The sequence below is a fragment of the Poromitra crassiceps genome (assembly GCF_964638095.1).
Source record: "Poromitra crassiceps genome assembly, chromosome: 14".
NCBI classification, from domain to species: Eukaryota; Metazoa; Chordata; class Actinopteri; order Beryciformes; family Melamphaidae; genus Poromitra; species Poromitra crassiceps.
This window is the reverse complement of record NC_139633.1, coordinates 18,901,620-18,922,910: the sequence shown is the minus strand read 5'-3', so window position 1 is coordinate 18,922,910 and position 21,291 is coordinate 18,901,620. Positions and strand designations below refer to the sequence as shown.

General features: G+C 44.0%; 1 protein-coding gene across 2 annotated transcripts in view; it reads left to right on the top strand.

Moving 5' to 3' along the window:
- The window catches only part of galnt18b (UDP-N-acetyl-alpha-D-galactosamine:polypeptide N-acetylgalactosaminyltransferase 18b), a gene marked incomplete at its 5' end in the record, with an annotated part of 81,322 nt that overhangs the window by 31,469 nt on the left and 28,562 nt on the right, over positions 1–21,291 (top strand). For both annotated transcript variants that reach the window (XM_083650574.1, XM_083650573.1), the window contains 5 exons: positions 6,929–7,124; positions 10,970–11,136; positions 18,422–18,605; positions 19,714–19,911; positions 20,171–20,285. In XM_083650574.1, coding sequence (XP_083506700.1) covers positions 6,929–7,124; positions 10,970–11,136; positions 18,422–18,605; positions 19,714–19,911; positions 20,171–20,285 — 860 coding nt within the window. The remainder of the gene's footprint in view (positions 1–6,928; positions 7,125–10,969; positions 11,137–18,421; positions 18,606–19,713; positions 19,912–20,170; positions 20,286–21,291) is intronic.

Here is a 21,291-nt window from a genome sequence, read left to right as displayed (position 1 = left end):
CCCCCCTTTTTTTTTTGTCGGAAGTCGTCACACGACCACACAACCGGGTCAAATGGGCGTGGCTACATAAGGTGAATTAGCTAAACAAGTGTATCTTACTTTCCCTCATGGAATATTCTGGATTATCTCTGCGTAATCCGATCAATGAACCTGAACCTGTGATGTCATCAGTATGTGCAGCTGCGAGTGAGCCGCTCTGTAGGGAACGCACTGGGAAACATGGTATGTGACTGTGAGAACATGCAGGGGATTTTCTGCTCTACTGTCAGAAGAACTGCCTTGAACGTGAAAAGTTTTTTAAGTACATGATCTTTTCGAGCTGTCAGCTTCTTTGATATCAAGTTGTAGAAACAGCAGTCTGAAAGTTTCATGTGGATGATGAAACCTGTTTCACACAGACTGTTAGTCTGTGCAGAGATCTTCTCCTCTCTCTGTTATTGTCAGAATGAATATACAACAATGAGTATTTTGACTGAACCACGGTGTTTGATGTTTTGACTTCATCCTCGTTACTTTGGATGTAAAATGACACAATAAATTGCACACTGTCTGCTTTAATTTGGGGGTATTTTCAGGCACATCAGAGGAACAGACAAATAACTATGTCAGACTCTCTTTGTGTGTGTGTGTGTGTGTGTGTGTGTGTGTGTGTGTGTGTGTGTGCCTCAGCCGGCATCCCATTCTTGTTAACGCGATATCTCAGGAACGCCTTGAGGGAATTTCTTCAAATTTGGCAGAAACGTCCACTTGGACTCGAGGGTGAACTGGTTAGATTTTGGTGGTCAAATGGTTAAAGTTCATTGTCGCGGTGACCTCAACGTCCATCCCGTTCTTGTGAATGAGATATCTCAGGAACACCTTCAGGGAATTTCTTCAAATTTGGCACAAATGTCCACTTGCACTCTAGAATGGGACTGATTACAATTTGGTGGTCAAAGGTGACATCAAAATAATGTTTTTGGCCATAATTCAAGAAGTCATATGCTACTATCTAACACATAGAAGGGCAAATCTACATAATACATATCCACATGTGTGTATACTATGTATGTCTGTATGTTAATAAATACATCTCTATAGCTCTCCATCTGTTAGGTTTTTGTTGAGGCCTTTTTGCATCCGTTACATGCCACTGTACAGTATCTCTATGAGAATTCAGCTGTGATACAAAGTGTCTCTAAATGATTGAGGCTGTAATCTGGCAATATGCCAAGCTGTTTGGCAGCATGCAGGCCTAATATCAAACTGCCAGGAAATAGTGGCACTCTTTTGATTGATAAAGGTGTCCCTTCACACCCTTCCTTGGTTTCTCCGCACCCCTTCAAGCTGGCCATTTTATAGACTGTGGTGTCGGACATAGAGACAGTCCGCATGTCTGGGAACGCCCATACAGGCTCTAGGAATGCCCACAATAGATGCTGGGTTAGCTTGGGGGCAGGGTCAGGGCGGGGTAAATTCCCCCGTTCTATCCATTCAGCAAAGTTAGAATTTAGCTGATAGCCCGGCCCAGGCAGACACGATCGGGGATTTAACCACCGCAGTAAACGCACATCTGAGCAGACGTCATGTGTTCTGCTCTAGAACCCCCATACCCCCAAATGTAGTTTAGAGCCGCAGCACCGTCTTTTGGTGAGTCAGCCCATGAGATATATGGCCGGTTTTACCCCACTCGCGCGCCAGCCGTTTAACTCCCCCCCCCCCCCCCCCCCCCAATTTTTTATCCCATTTTTATCCCCCATTAGTGCTAATTTTAATTTATTTATCCTGGTTGCTACTCCACCCTCTGCCGATCTGGGGAGAGCCGAAACTGGCTCCATGCTTCCTCCGAGGCATGGGCAGTTAGCCAGCCGCTTCTTTTCACCTGACAGAGGAAGCTTCACCGGTAGGACATAGCACGTGGGAGGTTCACGCTATTCCAACCAGTTCCCCTCCCTCTGAACAGGCGCCCTTAACGACCAGAGGAGGCACCACATCAGCAACCAGGATATTGCATGTTTTGGTGAAGGGGGTTCCTATATGAAGGAAACCCCCGGGAGGCACGGGGAGAACATGCAAACTCCACACAGAAAGGCCCTTTTGACGACCCCACCCGGGCGGTGGGCACTCGAGGACATGCGGACGGGCACACATTCCTTCAGCGCTCACAGCGTCCCAGGTGGGAATCGAACCCAGGACCTTCGAGCTGTGAGGCGACAGCGCTTACCACTGCACCACCGTACCCCCCCAAGCCAGCCAGCCGTTTAACATTTTGTGGGCGTTCCCAGACATGCGGACTGTCTATGACGTGGCCTCAACCTATGGCAGTTTGCAAAAGCCAGTGGTTTTGTGGTCTTGGTTGCCATATTATGCAAATGATACTGAAATAGTTGAAATGGCCAAAATGTTTACCCCCTTTCTCTCCATACAGTAGCACACTAGTGCCTAAAGCGAGGGGAGTCAGCAGGTCAAACATTTAGGTCTACAGTAGTTTGATCAAAAGTCTACACATCGTCGCCACGGTGACTTAGATTGTGCGGAAGAGATTTGTCTCCTAGGTGTAAAAAAAATAATCATCGTTTGCTATTGAAATTCAGGACTCTTCCTTCTCCAAACACATTCTGAAATAAATAAAGAGAACTTGATAAAAATCTGTGTACATTGTGGGCCAGTTGCATCACTGTGAAATATATTTTATGGCATCAGATTTAATAATTTAACATGCCCTGCTGCTGCGCCTTTCAAAAACTCAGTTCATTGGAGGTTCAAGACAACTGCTCATGTTTGTAGTCTGTCCTTTTGTCTTCTTACATACTCGTCGTCTCAGTGATCTCTTACTTAGTTCTCTAGTGGTTTGTGTTACAGCGAGGAAGCCCACATGTGGATTCATTCATAGTGTTGTGTTGTATGTTGTGTGTCCAGCTCCTATCTTTCAGCCTCAACCTCAGCCTCTCTCCTGTCCTCTGTGACTGTGGTGTGGTCTCTCCTGTCCTCTGTGACTGTGCTGGGGTCTCTCCTGTCCTCTGTGACTGTGGTGTGGTCTCTCCTGTCCTCTGTGACTGTGCTGTGGTCTCTCCTGTCCTCTGTGACTGTGGTGTGTGGTCTCTCCTGTCCTCTGTGACTGTGGTGTGGTCTCTCCTGTCCTCTGTGACTGTGGTGTGGTCTCTCTCCTGTCCTCTGTGACTGTGGTGTGGTCTCTCCTGTCCTCTGTGACTGTGGTGTGGTCTCTCTCCTGTCCTCTGTGACTGTGGTGTGGTCTCTCCTGTCCTCTGTGACTGTGGTATGGTCTCTCTCCTGTCCTCTGTGACTGTGCTGTGGTCTCTCTCCTGTCCTCTGTGACTGTGGTGTGGTCTCTCCTGTCCTCTGTGACTGTGGTACTGTATGGTCTCTCCTGTCCTCTGTGACTGTGGTGTGGTCTCTCCTGTCCTCTGACTGTGGTATGGTCTCTCTCCTGTCCTCTGTGACTGTGGTGTGGTCTCTCCTGTCCTCTGTGACTGTGGTATGGTCTCTCCTGTCCTCTGTGACTGTGGTATGGTCTCTCCTGTCCTCTGTGACTGTGGTATGGTCTCTCTCCTGTCCTCTGTGACTGTGGTGTGGTCTCTCTCCTGTCCTCTGTGACTGTGGTGTGGTCTCTCTCCTGTCCTCTGTGACTGTGGTATGGTCTCTCTCCTGTCCTCTGTGACTGTGCTGTGGTGAGCAGACAGCACTATCTGATAGCTCTATCGCCCCTGATGTGCACACGCTTACTGCTCCACTCCAATGCCTGGCGTGCTGCTGACAAGCTTAGGTGCCAGTCGCCTTGTCTATAAACGCACGCACGCACGCACACACACACACACACACACACACACACACACACGCGCACACGATCAGCTACTTTTCGCCTTGTGTCTTTTTCAAGGGGACAGCCTGTCACCTGACTTGTCCTTCCACTTCATGAGAAGCAGCCTGGGCTATTCTGGACCATAGTGGTAAATAGTAACAGCTTTTTTCGGGTGGCATCTTTGCCTTTATTTGAGAGGTGCAAGTGGAGGGATACAGGACACATTGCGAAAGGGATTGGGATGACATGGTAGGTCCTATAGGGCCGAACTCCAATCCAGGACATTCAAGTGACATGGTACATGGCAGCCATAGAGCAGTGGTTCCCACCCTTTTTTGTCTAGCACCCCCTGACTGACGCCACGCGTGTCGATAATTCTCCTAATTTTAGTTTAGTTTAGTTTAGTTTGTTTGACATTTCAAATAAAAGGACACTTCCTTGGTTACATCACCAGAGTACATGATGCACAATTAAAAGAACATTAAGGATAACACAAAAGCAAAAAGTCGCAACACTTATTTCCATTGTGGTCTTTGTTGTAATCTGCGTTACGGCTCCGTGCAGCTGCCTGAACAGACCCACACTCATGTCATCTGTCAGACGCATGCGGGATCCGACAAATATAGAACAGGTGCTCATTTTCTCCGTACCGCATGTATCGCCCATCTATCAACATGGCCGAGAGTCTGTTCCGGCCATAGTTCCGTCCGTTTTACCGGATCGGCACGGAGCTGTAACGCGTCTGGCGTACATTGGGTTTAAGCCTGTGCAAGTTGCCACGGTTACCCCGTCCACAAAACCCCAACCTCTCCCCCAGCCGCTGCTTGAGAGACTCACGGCTGAGGAGATTGTCTCTGTTGGCCTAATTAATCACCAGCACAAGCAGTCAAACGAACGAGCCTTCAGGCACATTTGCCGGGGATTGAAAGACTTATAGAACTTTTATCCTTGTCTTATTCTAATAGCTGTGTTCTCCTAACAAGAAGTCAGACACCATCCCCTCTGCTTCAAAGCAGGCAAACTTTAGCGGCTATGTGTTGAACTTGTGGAGTGGAGGTTCCACAGCCTCAGGCGCTGACAGTCGACATCGGCACTGAAGTCTGAACCGAAGGTGCATGCTGCTCGACTCTTTGGATTGTTATTCTTTCATTGCGGTTTGATATACCACATAGCACTTCATCACTGCCAAACAGGCCCTTGTAAAACTTGATTGTTGATGATCAGAGCGTATGTAAGATTGGATTAAATTACCATTTTAGGAGATTTGTGGTTTTTATCTCCGTTTTTCTGTTGACTGCGGTTGCTGCCGCTTCAGGTTCCATCACATCATTGATACATGCGTCTCTGGAAATGCAGTTTCCATGTCGGTCTCATGATACATATTATCTGCACCACTGAATAGTAATAACATTTCACACATATCCCCACAATGAGGCCTAGCAACAGCAGAGATGTAGCATTGATTTATCATCCACATTTATGATTCTCTGATACTACTGCAGCAACTGGGAGAAAAATACAGTCTGCAATTTCTAAGTCTAATAATAACAATAATATCTGAGGAAATTAATATTTAGGTGTGTGTGCTATGTGTTGGTTAGTGAAACGCTATTTCTTTTAACCTGCATGCATTTTCACCAAGGTGTATGAGATGTGCGTCGTCTTCATCATCAATATTTGATGGTTTTAGTTTTTGTATTGTGTATGTAGCAGTTATATCAATATTTAGTGATTGTTGTTGTCAGTGTCTAGAATTTGGATGCAAGAACTTTTGCAAATCTCCAGTGTTTTAGTTTGCAGAAACTAGAGTTGTTTTCCTCGTCTTTCTTTTGGTGCTTCTCTGAAACTGAAATACAGTTGGGGGGGAGGGGTGTATCATCTCATCTCATGAACTCAAAATGCATATTTATTTTGGGTTTCCAGGGTCTTTATGGTTTATGCTGTGAATTAACTTGTTAACCCTATAAGTAGCCTGCTTCGTTATTCTTTAATTGTGCTATCGCCTCAGGGGATTAATGCCGTCTCTTTTAATGAAAACTGATGATAGAGTAGGAATACCATATCAGAACCTGTTTTCAATGGATTTAATTTCTTATCAAGGCATTTTGAATTGACGATAAGCCGATTATCCAGACCAGTATGTGGCAAGGATTACTTTTTTACCCTTTCCATTTCCATTTGGTAAATTATATTTTCAGAGAGACCCTCTTCTATGTTGCTTCTTGCTTGCAGGACTCCTTGTATGTTGAAGCTCTCAGGTCTATAGTAATGATGCAAGTTGTATCGATAGCTAATCAACTTTCTCAATCCCTTCTCTGCTAAAGTGTAATTTAAGATGCAATGACATTCAACATTTTCTGAATTTATTGGTTACTGCCAACCTCCCACCCGCACGCCCATATTTTCACAGATCATAAATGTCACCGTGCCGTTCAATAACCAAATAGTTTCACAAAATAGCTGTGCACCTTCAGGCCTCACTGCAGCTGAGCACACTATTGAATCCCTGTGCATAATGTCCCAACAACACAGAGGAGTGACTGGGAAGACCCTGGGCATACTACTGTGCTGTATGACTGGGAAGACCCTGTGTGTGTGTGTGTGTGTGTGTGTGTGTGTGTGTGTGTGTGTGTGTGTGTGTGTGTGTGTGTGTGTGTGTGTGTGTGTGTGTGTGTGTGTGTGTGTGTGTGTGTGTGTGTGTGCGCGCGCGCGCGTGCGTGTTTTACTTTATTGATCCCAGTGGGGAAATTCTTTACACTTTCTGCCCTGCAGGGAGCTCAAAGCAAAGGTGATCGAGCCACAGAGCGAGGCACCTGGTACTCCCAGAGGCACCTGGTACTCCTAGGGATTGAGTGTCTTGCTCAAGGACATTGAGCAGGGCGTATGCTTGCCGACATGGGCATGCCGCATGACAGTATCTCTAACCTATCGTCCAGCCTGCATCTGCTAACATTCATTATGTCACATGGCAAAAGCATCTATCACAGAGGTTATATTAGAACATTTTTCTCCACATTCCTTCGTGTCATCCTCCAGGCCCAGCCATGCCAACCCTTGTTTCAACCCTCAGGTTGAAAAGCAGCGGCCTGGACAAATATTCATGCTATTTGTCTTTCTTGTGCCTCCTAGAGACTCCAGGGAGGGGAGAGGACGGTCAGGCGGACACATCATTCTCTGACTCGTCGCTGTTTGCTCACTGGGGTCAGGAGCTGGCTCCGGAGAACCGCAGGGTGGCTCTGAAGATGTTCCAGTACTATGGATACAATGGCTACCTCAGTGACCGTCTCTCTTTAGACAGGCCAATACCGGACCTCAGGCCTGATGGGTAAGATTCCGAGGTAGCATTCAAGCTGCTCAAATATAGCCTATAGTTAGCAAGTTGGCATCTCTGTAAACTAGCTGTCAACCCAGTTAAAGTAGCCTACACTTGAGTTTGTACATTGTTTCCCACCCAATCTGCATTAAAGACCATTAAAAACCTGAAGTTATGGGGCCCTAACTTTGTGCCGGCGCAGATCAAGTGTCGTGATCTGGTGCTGCGAAGTGGCAATTTTGTTGGGCGCAAAATGGACCTTTGTCCTGCCTGCACCCATTTGGCACTTTCGTAGCTATCACTTGCTGAAATGGGCAGGGGAGCACCCTAGAGGGGCTTGTAAGCAATTACACTTGCAGCTCTGCCTTCTGAGACCACGTCTCAGACCAGCAGGGAAAGCGCTGGTGTTCTGTGTTGTTTTCGTGGCTCTAAGGGCCATTTAGGTTTCAGCAAAAGAACAAGGCTCGCTTGCGCCATTGAAAAGCATGATGCTTTAAGTTTAGCCTCTCCAGCACACTGGGTGGCGCTAATTGAAAACCAATTAAGAGTTTGCTTCTGCGTATGGTTTCCATGCAACTACTTCCACATAACCACATACGTACAGTAGGGCTGTGAATCTTCACTGGCCTCATGATTCGATTTGATTACGATTCATCTGTCAACGATGCGTTTCGATTCCACGATGCATCTCGATTCTCGAGAGAGCTCAAACTAAGTATTGCAGCTCCAAGTATCACATCCTCAACAGGTAATAATTAAGTAATCATTAACTAATGATTAACTACTATACTCAGAACTGACTTTAACTAATCATTAATTCATGATTAACGAATGATTAAAGGCCATTAGCTGATCATTAACTAAAAGTTAATTTCTCATTAGTTTACTAGTAACTACTATATTATTTGTGTACCTTATTGTAAAGTGTTACCCTTTTTTACTTAGAAAGTGCTTTAAAATCTGCATGTCAACTTACATTTAAACATTTATTCACACGTCCGCATCCCAATGCATCGATTAAACGATTAATTTTGACACCCCTAACGTAGAGTATGAGGGCGTTCCCTTTTACTTGATGAAATCCCCGTAGCCATCCAAAGGGGGCAGGGCAGGTATGTGCATTCCATCTGCAGCCTATAATTTGAGGGATGTACTGTAGTGCACATTCTCAAAGCACTATGCAATTACACACACCTCATCCACTGAGTACAACGTAGCACCATGCTACACAAACATCTTTAGCATGCTTTGTGCACGCCACACTGCTCGGCTAATATGACTCAGTATTCCACATAGCTTCCAAATGTATACGATGCAATTGCCACTTGAATCATCAGTGGTAAAGCAGCATCAATCAGGGAGTTCCTTAAGCCCCAGCAGCTGGCTATTTATCCGCCTACTGGCCTCTGGCCTACCGGTTACTTTATACACTGTTAAAAAAAAATTTTTTTACAGTGCACCTGAACGCAACATACAAGATACCCACTGAATAAGTGTCCAAATGTTCATGTCATTCTGGCCAATACTCCACTTCTGTTATAACATTTCAGTCTGGAATAATAATATATCTTTCAATAATCTTTATGACTAAAAGGCTAAAAGTAATCTCATGTGTAAGAAATGACTGTTGTTTAAGACTGAATAATGACATCACAACTGTTAATTTAAAAGGAGTTATTCCTCTAAACCTGACTTCAAATGGCCAACATTTTTCCGCCCGGGCACCATTTGGCTAGCCTGGGTAAACCCATCCCCCACGTGACCTGCTCTCAGACCTGTTCTCAGTCACTATGTAGTAGCTAGTGACTGGGAACTGAGAGAGCAGGTCACGTGGGGGCTGGGTTTACCTAGGCTACCATTTGGCCCCCAACCCTCAGCAAAATCTGGCCCTCTGGTAGCGAGGACATTTTCTTGTGGTCCTCTCCATCATCAAAGTTCCTGGGTTACGGCATGACAATATTTGTTCGGCCCCCAGCAACAATCTGGGTTTCTCATGTGGCCCCACATGAAAAATAATTGCCCACCCCTGCCTCTTAAATTGGTTCTCAAAGTGAACCAGATTCATGCATTTTAGTTTAAAAGGTACAAATTTTTCTTACAGGGGGCAAGGCCCCCCGAACCCCCCAAGAGGGTCCAAGCAAGGTCTACCCACCACAATCTCTCCAAATCCTGTGGGAAACATAGTTATTAGTATTTTCTTTGTTCTTAAAAATATACATTGCCTGTTTGTGTTTTGCAATATGGATATTGTTTTATTTATAATTAAATTGAGCATTGGGCCTTTTATAAGAATGTTTATTTGTATTATTTCAATTGTCACACTCATGGATACATATTTGAGGTTTGTTTATTAATTGGGAAAAGGACCACTGGAACAAACGCCGCCGCGAACATGAGCCGGCTACTTTTTCAATCTGACTGGCTACTCAAAAGTTTGGGGCACTCTCTGATCAATGATCATCCTGAGGACACATTGGAGGCAGCAGATAGTTCTCCACTCTGCATGAGTGAACTGCCTTGGGACCGCTCAATACTGTCTCTAGGCTATATATCCCTATCCAAACTCATCAGGTCACCGAGGGTGTATCAGTCACACTGGACTCTCTGTCAGTGCACCGTGGCAGGCAGGGAGCGCTCTGCTCTTAAAGGGAAGGGCAGCCCATTTGATTGGCCATGATTGATGCCACACCCATAATTTATTCCTCTGAATCCAAACGCCTTTTATAACTGCGGCGCTGCAGAGGTGGCACAGCTGCCCGTCTATGCTCACAGAATTACCAAAAATCTGTTGGTCACAACCAAGTGTGCTAGCGCCATGGTCTACACAGCATACATGGGCAAAATGCAGCCCCAGGGCCGGACCTGGCCCCTGTAAAACAACCCCCAAAAACTCAATAAAAGGCAGAATTATGTTAATAAATCTCATTTGCTACAGCCATTGGATTTGTATCACTATTATATCAGGAGATTAACAAGAAATTACCAATCACAATGGGAGAGAGGGTTAAAAATAGGGAGACTCCCGTGAAAATCAGGAGTGTTGGCAGGTATGATCTTTAATGTATGTATGTATGGCCCTCTGGAAAAAGATTTTGCCCACCCCTTGTCTACAGTCACAGAAGTCAGTCCCATGGTCTTGTTCCTAATATACAGTAAATGTTATTTTGCATGTAAGTAGTATGCCAAGTATTAGCCTGGTTAAAACCATCCGGATCCGTGAACTCACATTCTGTTTGGTTTCGTGGATCCGTCTGGACTCAGTGCCATGCACAGTCATTTCAGTGGGTGGAAGTGTCCAGTCCTTCAGCCAATCACTGTCGGATCCAGTCCAATCCAAATCCACTCGGAAGATCTGCGAAATAACGTCTTTTCCGCCGAGAAACTCCGCTGTTGCATACTCCTGTTCTTCTTTAATTGTTGTTATTGAGTCTATTTCTGCAATAACTGCACTTTATGGCTGTTTAAACTCGACGAACATTGACGTTACTGCTCGAGCTGGAGAGCTATGGAGGCAGCCATTACTGTTTTGCCAGCGGCGTTCCTGATTGGCCGGTTACTAATGTTAACTACAAGGTAGGTCCCTGATTGGCTAGTGAACTCTGTCATTTCTGATAATGCCCGCCTAGAGCTGGAGGCCAGACGGAAACGCAGAACGAAACAGAATGTGAGTTCATTGTGACCGGATGGTTTACCAGGCTAGCCCAAGTATATCAAGATGATCAAAATCAACTAGGTTGGTATGAAATCTCAAATTTGCCTGCTCTTTACAAATTAATGCCTAATTGATCCATTAATTCCTCAGACGTGATGCAGTTCCAACCATTACTTCACCAAAGATGTTTTGTTGTCCCCCACAGGTGCAGAAACATTACATATCCCTTAAATCTCCCTCAAGTGAGCATTGTGTTCATTTTTGTGAATGAGGCCTTGTCCGTCATCCTGCGCTCGATTCACTCTGCCATGAACAAGACGCCCTCGCATCTTCTCAAAGAGATCATCCTGGTGGACGACAACAGTGATAACAGTAAGCAGCATCATTATAGAGAGCCAAAGTGAAATGTCACTTCCTGCTTCAGCACTGTACATGTACCAGGCATTTTCATCCGCCATTTATTTTCCCATAGACATTTTGTAAAAAAAACCGAAAATACGGTTCAGATATATTTAGAAACAGGAGAGACCGCATAACATTTCACTCAGACCAAAACGTTAAAAAAAATCGGATTTAAATAAATTGTTTTTTTTATGTTTTTTTTTTTTTGTCCGAGTGAAATGTCTCTCCCGAAAGGTCTCTCCCGATTCTAAATATATCTGAACCGTTTGCTTTGAACAAGTAAAACTATTTTTATAAGCATTTTACAAAATGTCTATGGGAAAATAAATGGCGGATGAAAATCTCTGGTACAGTGCTGAAGCAGGAAGTAGGCGGTCACTTTGCCTCTCTATACTACAGGAGCTGGAATGAAAATTAACAATAATTTAACGAGTGTTGCATTAAAACTATAGTTGACGTATCATTGCCCCATGCATGGTAAAAATCTGGATCATATGATATGTCAGCCTCCATAGGCCTCCAGCCTCCTTGAATGTCTTTAATTAAGTGTTGTGCTCATTGGATTGAACCAATAGATGAAGAACACTAATTAGTTGGAAAGCCAAGAAATTGGCCTTAAGGCACAAAACCATCCAGTAAGGTAATGATGAAATGTTTATATACATATCTTGTCTGCATTTGCATCCTCAAATTCTTACATCTGCATGGAATGTGTGCAGGCTAAACAAGTCTAAAATATATCATCAGGATTATGCTGAAAATGTATAACTGATGTGTGATGCAGTGTTATTATTGAGAAACTGTCGCTTTGCCCTGGTAAATAATGGTCATGTCAGGTACTATAGGCACAGGGGCTCGACTTGAAGCCAGCTGTGAAAAGTATAGCCCACAGTCATTTACAATGCAAGGCTTAACTACCTTGGTAAGGCAGCAAGAATGACTATAAAAAGGGGATTCTGTGCCAAGGTCATTTTTAGGCAATGCACTTTAAATGGGCTGTGCTGCTTGAAATTAGGATTGAGACAGCCATTTAGAGGCAAACCGACATGGGAAATATGGGGGGCTGCGGTCTCTTCTAAAGTCACTGATGCAAACCATTGCTTACCACGACCTGTAGGCTGCTGTAACTGAATACTGAATATAGAGCTTACCATTGGAGATACATATATATATATATAGTGTGTGTGTATATATATATATATATATACATATATACATATATATATATATTTTACATCTATATTCGATGGAATTTTTGCCTTTATTTGAGAGGACAGTATAGACAAGATAGGGGATGACGCCAAAGGGCCACGGGTCGTATTCAAACCCCGATGACTAAGCCTTGTGGTACGCACTTTGTGACCACCGGGGCACCCCGTGTTGAGCATGTCTTAAATTGAACTATCTAAAGTGATCCCATTCCATTTAAAGGAAGGCTTTCCCGTGGGGAATATGAAGATATATTAAATCTCACGCCCCTAAGGAGTTTGAATCCGTTGAAATTTTTGAAATTGGTTGTTCACAGCCTGAGCTATCAACCAAAATCCACTCTGTGTGTGTGTGGGGGGGGGGGGGGGGGGCTGGTGGACGGGAGGGGCGGGTGCGGGGACCCGAAATCCTACACTTCCCACAATGCACTGGGCTCGCGTGGCCTTCGAGTCCACGCCCACCCCTCAGGCATTTGGCTGATATCAAACTCCAGTAGGTGGCGGTAATGCACATATATGCTTGCTAACCGCCATAAAACTCAAAGAAGAAGAAGAAGAAGAAGGCTTCGACATAAAAACATTAGTAGAACAAGAATAAAATAAAATGCCAACTGCGTCGGTTGAAAACTAACAATGACGCTGCGCTTTGCGCCAGGTGTAAGATAATGACGCTGCGCTTTGCACCCGGTGTAAGATAGGCGCTCCTAAAGTTATCACCCTAGATGAAAATCCAAAAGGTTACCTCCTAAGTGGATTATCACATCCCATAAAGATTCAGATTTTATCACGTAACTGTGAGCTAGGGACCAGTCGCCTTCAGGGACCCAAGTCACGCACTGACATTTTGCCGATGGCATTTCACCCGGTTTGCTTGAGCACTTTGTCAGAATGCCTCTGATAGGCCCTACTGTTAGCATTATCATCATGACTGTGAATCTTATCTATGCTAAATGGCGTTAGCCTGTTGACCCCTGTTGCTGAGATTGTTTAAAGGGTCATCCTCTGGTGCTAACCTCCCAGGCATCTACAGCATTATACAAGTCATCTGCCTGTCACAGTTCACCTCCAACAGGCATTAGCATGCAGGATACAGTGTATAGCCATCAAGGGAGAGAAGGGCAAATTGACCCAGCTGATTCCTCCTTAATTGGATAATGTCCCGAGCTGTGGCAGGCTGGAGAAGGGCTCACTTATTAGACAGGCTGTCAGAGGACTCTTCATTTCATAGTTCAGCTTAACCAAAAAGTCTCGTCAAGTCTAGCCATGTGTGCAGGGGTGAAAGGATTTGCGCTGAGCAGCTAATTGCAAGCTAAGTGTAAACAGTGGAGAGAATGTGAGAATGTTTCTAGGCTTGTCGGTCCACAAGTCCAAAATTCTGTCTTTCATGTCTCTGCTGGATGTCCATCTGTCAGGGCTATTTCTGAGTGGCTCAACTCTGTTGTCCCCATAACCCAACACAGAACTACTAACGGAAATCTGTGTACTATATATATATATATGTATGTATGTATGTATGTATGTATGTATGTATGTATGTATGTAAGTATGTGTATATATATATATCTCTCAAAGAGAGTTGATAGACAGTTTAAAGCAGCTACGAGCAACTTTTTCGATTGTTATTAAACAGTATAAATTTAATATCAATGCATCACATCTTACCTCTAATAGTCGACGAGACCAACGCAGAGTAGTCTCGCTTGAACCCCGAGTGAATCGGCCAGTGTTAGTCTGTTTGTGGCCAGGGCAGATCAGGAAGTGAAATGAAACGGTTTGCAGCAGCCACTTCAGCCATAACCACAAAATAACTTCCAAAAAACCTGTTAGAATATAACGAGAGATGTTCCCGAGAGTATGCGTGGCGTTCACATTGTTTATGTTATGTTGCTAGGCAGCGCAAACGGCATAGGCAGGCAGCTGAGATTCACTTCCGGGTTTCACTTCTGCGTTTCACTTCCGGGTGTAGCCGGGCCGGCGGTAGGAGAGAGAGAGAGAGAGCCCCCTGTTGACGCGAGTTTAGACAGACACAGACTTAATAATCACCTAAGGGAGCAATCTCCGATTGACACGGCTTTGGTCTCAGCTACTATTATAGGTAAGATGTGATGCATCAATATTGTAATTATACTGTTTAATAACAATCGAAAAAGTTGCTCGTAGCTGCTTTAATAGGCAGTGTAATATTGTGATATGAGTATAATATTGTGATTATACAACAACAGTTATCAACCAAATCAAATATAAACAAAATATATATGTATATATATAAGTAAAAACGTTTAGACTGATATCTGATGAAACGTGTACTACTCCAGCAAGTAGACCAACCCAATAACGACCTAGCAACAAGACGCTTCCTAGTCCCTGTTGAGTCAGCCAGCCACTTGAGCTAATGCCTTCTAGAGATTGTGATTTCCCAAACGGAATAATTTTTTCTTCTTCTTCATTTGAGCACGGCTAGGAGTCATGTTATGCTTATTTGAGCACGTTCTAAATGTCTAGTTGACCAATCAGATTGCTTGGTCAGAACTACCACTTGACAGGAACACACTTGCTCATTCCCAGCCCATCCCCACCTCATACCCCTTTGTTCTGCTTCTCTGCTATTAGAAAAGACATGGTTTGAATATAGAAAGGCTCACTAGTCTATTAACTGCTCATTAAAAAAATATATGTACACACATCAAGTCAACAATGTTATTATGTTTTCTCATATCTGACTGAGGGTATGATTAAAACGAGCTAAATGATGTGTTCTGCCGCCCATCCATTAGTTTTGATTTTTAATCTTCAGAGAAAAAGCTTGAATACTTCAGTATTGCTTTTGTAATCTGTCACTGGCAGCACACATTAATGTTAGAATTCTGCTTGCTTGTTTTCCAATCAGACTCCAGTCCAAAGCCCATTACTTTCCAGCACAGCGTTAGCAGGATATCAGTCATAAAAAATGATGCCTGTTGGTCATCAGCCATTCCTGGGGTAATGAACGTGTTACTCAGTATGCTTTTATTATGATTTGCTATGAGCCATAACACTTAATCATTCTTATTCTCAATTCACATCGGGATGTCTTAATTAATTATTGGTTAAAATCTATTATAGAGTAAACTGTTGGAAATTCATCAGCAGCTGCACACATGAGTGACTTGCTTCCCTGTAGGCGGAATTAAGATTCCAAAATGAAGGCTAGAATGATTTCAACGGTGAAAATTTAATTTCACTTTCAAATCTAATTTTTCTATTCAATAGGCTGAAACTGCCAAATTAGTCTGTGGTCCTCAGTCCCTGATCCTCGGGACACAGAGCCCTGCTGCTTTTCATCCTGGCCATCAAATCAGGGCCTGATTTACACCTGAGATGCCATGTGAACCACAGGGTGCCATGTGAACCACAGGGTGCAAAGCAGCAGTCTGAGCCGCTTCGTGTCTCTTTGCTGATTCTGCTGAAAGAATTAAATGCTTCTATTATTGCCACATTCCCGGTTGAGTCATACTCATAAGGGACAGCTCATGCTGAAAGATAGAACAAGGATCCAACTATGATTTGATTAAAATAGAGGCGATTGATTTGATAAAAGCAGCAATTTTCATTATCAGTCATTATCACCTCTTCAGGAAGAGGAGTGACACAGTGTCTGGAGCGCCGCTGCCTGAGTTGAAACGAAGTAAGATAGTTGGAAGGGCTCTCAATACCAATTATTTCTTCATAATCACCATTCAACCATTCATTCACCTTTCTGTCATCCAGAGGAAACGCACACAAACACGGGGAGAACATGCAAACTCCACACAGAAAGGACCGGGTGGAGATTCAAACCCACAACCTTCATGCTGTGAGCAGACAGTGGAAACCACTGATTTACAGTACCGTGCCGCCAAAGCTTAAAACTCTTCATTATATGGAGAGAATTCATTGGAAATTGACTTCCTGATCGAGGGTTACATCAGCACTATTTTCTGCATGGTCACTTTTCTTTTTTCTTTTGTGTTGCATTTTAAGCCTGGTCTATAATAACATTTATCCAGCGCACACCAGGATATCAGCACAAACAACAATGCATTTCGCATATTGCTTGATCAGATTCACTTTGTAAATAATTTTGGTCAAAAGTAGCTTATTATTGGCTATTAATGGTTGGAGTTTACTCAATAATTTATTATTTTTTGTCTAAATTACATTTTTAAAATGTTCACAAACTACTTTGACAAAAATTGGCGAACCCTCGGATTCTCAAGGGGTCGTGGACCCCCGGTTGAAGACCAGTGACTGGACTAGAGGGTGAAAGACTGTTTAGTTATTTTTTCTTATATGCCAGTAAGACAACACATACTCATGTTATCATTAAAGTCATGCTTGTGGGAGCAGTGCTTCTATGTCCTGTAATGTATGCATGCAATATGCCATGACGTGCCAACAGTTCAGTTGCCAACATTAACTTCTCATAGTTAATGTACTGTTTTCTCAATAAAAGAGATTAAGGCAGCTCATCAACTAGAAAGCAAGAGAATTGAGTTCACATTCAAATTAATGTAGAATTAATTTGGTCCATAATGTTTGTATTGTGGGACTGTACAAAACCTGTACTTGTTTGTAGAAAATGGGCCGCCTCAACCACATTTTGTGCAGATAAGGAAAAGCGTGACACAAACTGTGTAATAATAATAATGACAAGCTGCAGTAGCTGCCGCAATCAGAACAGCTCTTTAGTTATCATTCTCAGACAGAAGCTCCCACACCACAGCCAACATGCTCACATACTCCCTCTGATCACTTCTACCAACCTTTGTACTGAGACTTTCTCCATTCTCATTTGAATTGTTGATTGGTAAAGTCCTCTAAACAATTAACATTTTCTCAACTTTCAAGAGCACAAGTGTGACTTCCGTGACCCTGAATATAATTTATAAATTTAGTGGCACCTCAGTCTTACCCAGAATCAAAACATCTGTCTTCAAATATATGATGATTGGCCAAAGTTTCATTCACTTGGCTTGAAATTATTCTAGTTGACGCATAAAGGAAACCTATACATAACTATAGAAGCATCAATTCATGAGTGTAGCGGTAGATTCTCTGCCTACCAACACGAGGGTCGCAGGTTCGCGTCCCTGTGTTACCTCCGGCTTGGTCGAGTGTCCACACAGACACGATTGGCTGCGTCTGCGGGTGGGAAGCCCGGATTAGGGGTATGTGTCCTGGTCGCTGCTCTAGCGCCTCCTCTGGTCGGTCGGGACGCCCGTTCAGTGCGGAAGGGAACTGGTGGGAATAGCGTGATCCTCCCACGTGCTACGTCCTGCCGGTGAAGTTCCCCCGCTGTCGGGTGAAAAGAAGCGGCTGGCAACTGCGCATGTGTCGGAGGAAGCATGGTGCTAGTCTACAGCTCTCCCCAGATCGGCAGAGGGTGGAGCAGCGACCGGGGCAGCAGGGGGAAATTGGCCAAGTACAATTGTAAATTGTAAATCAGTAAAAAAAATAATAATAGAAGCATCAATTCTTTGCATTTTTGAGGGAGATAGAAAATATATTCATCTGGAAAAACCTTTGCTATGAGAGAGTGCCGCCACTCATAACTCATACTGTACTTGTGCCAGCAGCAGCAGCTTCTCAGCGATCTTGCAGTATATGACTCATCTTACAGCACATGACTAGTAATCATGGAGGGAAATGTTGAAGCCAAACACTTTGTCCGTTCCCTCCCTTCATGTGGTGAGAAGCATCGCTGGCTCAGTCCTCCATATTGCTCTATCCCGTTATGTCGAGTAAGCCCCATGGAGGTCTGGAATGCCGGCTCAAGTGCTGCCTCTTTGGTCCAGCGATCAAAGCGCTGAAGCATGAGTACTTTTGGCCTGCTACCCATGAAATGCTGCCCCCATGGAGGAGGAGATGAGAGGTCTTGTGGGTGAAAGCTATTTCTCACTTTACCTCTTACTCGCCCGTCTCACAAGGTATCTTCAAAAACTTAACAGATCGTGATGTATAATTCATGTGTGTTTTGTACATGAGATAAAGGAGAAGCTGCAGGACGTTGTGTCATGTGTGTTTTGTAGACGAGTTGAAGGAGAAGCTGCAGGACTTTGTGTCAGAGACCAACGGCCAGCGTCCGGGATTCATCAAGATGGTGCGGCACTCCAAACAGGAAGGCCTGATCCGCTCCAGGGTGAGTGGGTGGAGGGCTGCCACTGCGCCGGTTGTGGCCCTGTTTGATGCCCACGTGGAGTTCAATGTAGGCTGGTGAGTAACTCACCACGCATCCATGCATGCTGCATTACCGCCTTGCACACTTCAGCACACTAACACTGCCTCGTGAGAAGAGACGTGACCCCTCGCTTCAGTGTGGGCTTACTGAAGTACAGCTTGAGAAATTCAAACTGCAGATACTGATCGTTTATGTTTTTGGAGTGTGGAGGCTACTCCCACACACACACACACACACACACACACACACACACACACACACACACAGACACACAAGGACAGTAGGGTGACTGACTACCCATCTCTCCCCAGACTGCAACAAAAATTAATCTGCCTGGATCCTCGTTCTCTACCGGCCACCTGTGCCCACAGCAGCGTGACTCTAATCTGTTATGAGGATTTGAACAGCATACAAAACAAAATTAAGCTTTTATTCAGCTGATGTGATTTTAAACCTTCATTGTACAAATGGTGTCACTTGGAATGCTTTTACTTAAAAACTAGAGCTGCAACGATTCATCGATTAGTCGATCGACAGAAAATTAATCGACAACTATTTTGATAATCGTTTTGAGTACAATTTTAAGAGGAAAGGTCTAAACTCTCTGATTCCAGCTTCTTAAATGTGAATATTTTCAGTTTTTTTCTTTATTCCTGTGTGACAGTAAACTGATAGAGTTGTGGACAAAACAAGACATTAGAGAGCGTCATCAGATTAATCGATTATGAAAATAATCGTTAGTTGCAGCCGCTTTAGAAATGTGCAATGTCAATTCAAACACAAAAGTTTCATCAAATTTTTTTCTCTCTCTTCTCAAATTAAATCAGTTGTAGCGTATCAGTAAAATAGATCACCGTTTTGCTGTTTTCCATCTACATATAAAAAAGGGACTGCCTGGAGCAGGTTATTTCTATTTGTCTTTAGTTTGAGACTAAAAAAATAAAAAATGTCAACAACCTATTATGGATAATAATGTTTTTGTTTGTTTGTTTGTTTGTTTTTTCCAAATAAATACATTTAATTAATTAGTCTTGCAAAATCTCTGCGTTTAAAACTTGAGTGCCCTTACATTACAAATATGTGCACAGAGGTAATGGAGATAGGCTGCTCACAGAAAAGTACTTGTCTCCTCCTTCTCTGAAGGGCCGAACCTGTTCTCCAGAGAATTAAGGAGGACAGAACCCGCATCATCTCCCCATCATTTGATAACATCAAATACGACACGTTTGAGATTGAAGAGTACCCGCTGTCCGCACAGGGCTTTGATTGGGAGCTGTGGTGTCGCTACCTCAACCCACCTAAGTCCTGGTGGCACGCGGGCAACAAGAGCGCCCCCATCCAGTGAGTAAAACGCCATCATGTCCTGAATCATGCATGACATCATGATTAACGTTTTAAATCCAAGCACCGTTTTTGAACACAGAAAGAAGTAAACAAATGCCTGAGAAGGTCATTCAGCATTATATTTGATATTATAGTACATTTACTTTTCTGCTCGTGTCCTGGCTGTCACTATAGCAACGCTGCCATGTTAACATCACTTGGACAGCAGCAATAACAGACGAAACTAAATTGCTATTTGTCATGTTTGATCCCCCAGGAGCCCGGCCCTGATTGGTTGCTTCGTGGTGGATAGGCTGTACTTTGACGAGATCGGTCTGTTAGATGAAGGGATGGAAGTGTATGGAGGAGAGAACGTGGAGCTGGCCATCAGGGTGAGTAATGGTCACCCCCTGTGGCCAAAGGCTATTGTTCATTCAGGCAATGGGCGGAAAATTAACTATGATAATGACACTCGCTGTAGGGAGCAAGGTCACAGAGTTCATATCAAGCAGCTATAGACATGTTGCAAAGGGAGGCATCCTTTCTCTCCAAGCCATGTGCGGTGTGCACATTGTAGCTGTAAAGCAATTGTAGAATAATTGAATGGATAACTCAATGAAATTGAGATTTGGGCCAGTGTAGGTTATCAGTACCTTATGTGTGTTTTAGTGCCATAAAAAGTCATGGGATGTCAAAACAGTGCTTTTTTGGGAGCAAACTAGGTTAGCTAAAGCTAAATATAACTTCAGGGCTACATTATAACTATTTGCATTAACAGCATTAAAGCAGTGTAACAGATGCTTAGACCAGAGGGGTTCTCAAACCTTTTCACGTGAAGGACTCCTAAACTGACCCGATTAGACCACGGACCATGTGATTGGATTTTGTCACAGGATTCCCATCTGATAGATTTCTGCTTTTAGATGTTTTATTACAGAAAGTGTATGAAACCCATCACCAAAATAGTCAGGCATTCTGTCATTGTGTTACTTGTGGATGGCCTGATAGTGAAAATAAATGATTCTCCTTTTTGCTGGGGGACCCCCTGGAACCCCTTCAAGGACCCCTGGGGGGTGCTGGTAAGCGCTGTCGCCTCACAGCTCGAAGGTCCTGGGTTCGATTCCCACCCCAAAATTCGCTCGTCGCCCGAGATGAAATATCCCAACTCGAGCGAAATTACGCTGGCATCAGTCGCTCGCTGTTCAACGCTGATTGGCTGCCGTGTGAGAGTGAGTCAAGGATCACACTGGCTTGGATCAAACCGCTGGTTTATTGTGTGGCAATAAACCGCATTGACAGCTGATTGACAGACAGCTGACATGAAGTGAAGTCTGTACTACCGGTATAGAGCTCGCGTTAGGAGCACGCTGATAGGCTTAGCTTGTAAACAACTACGGT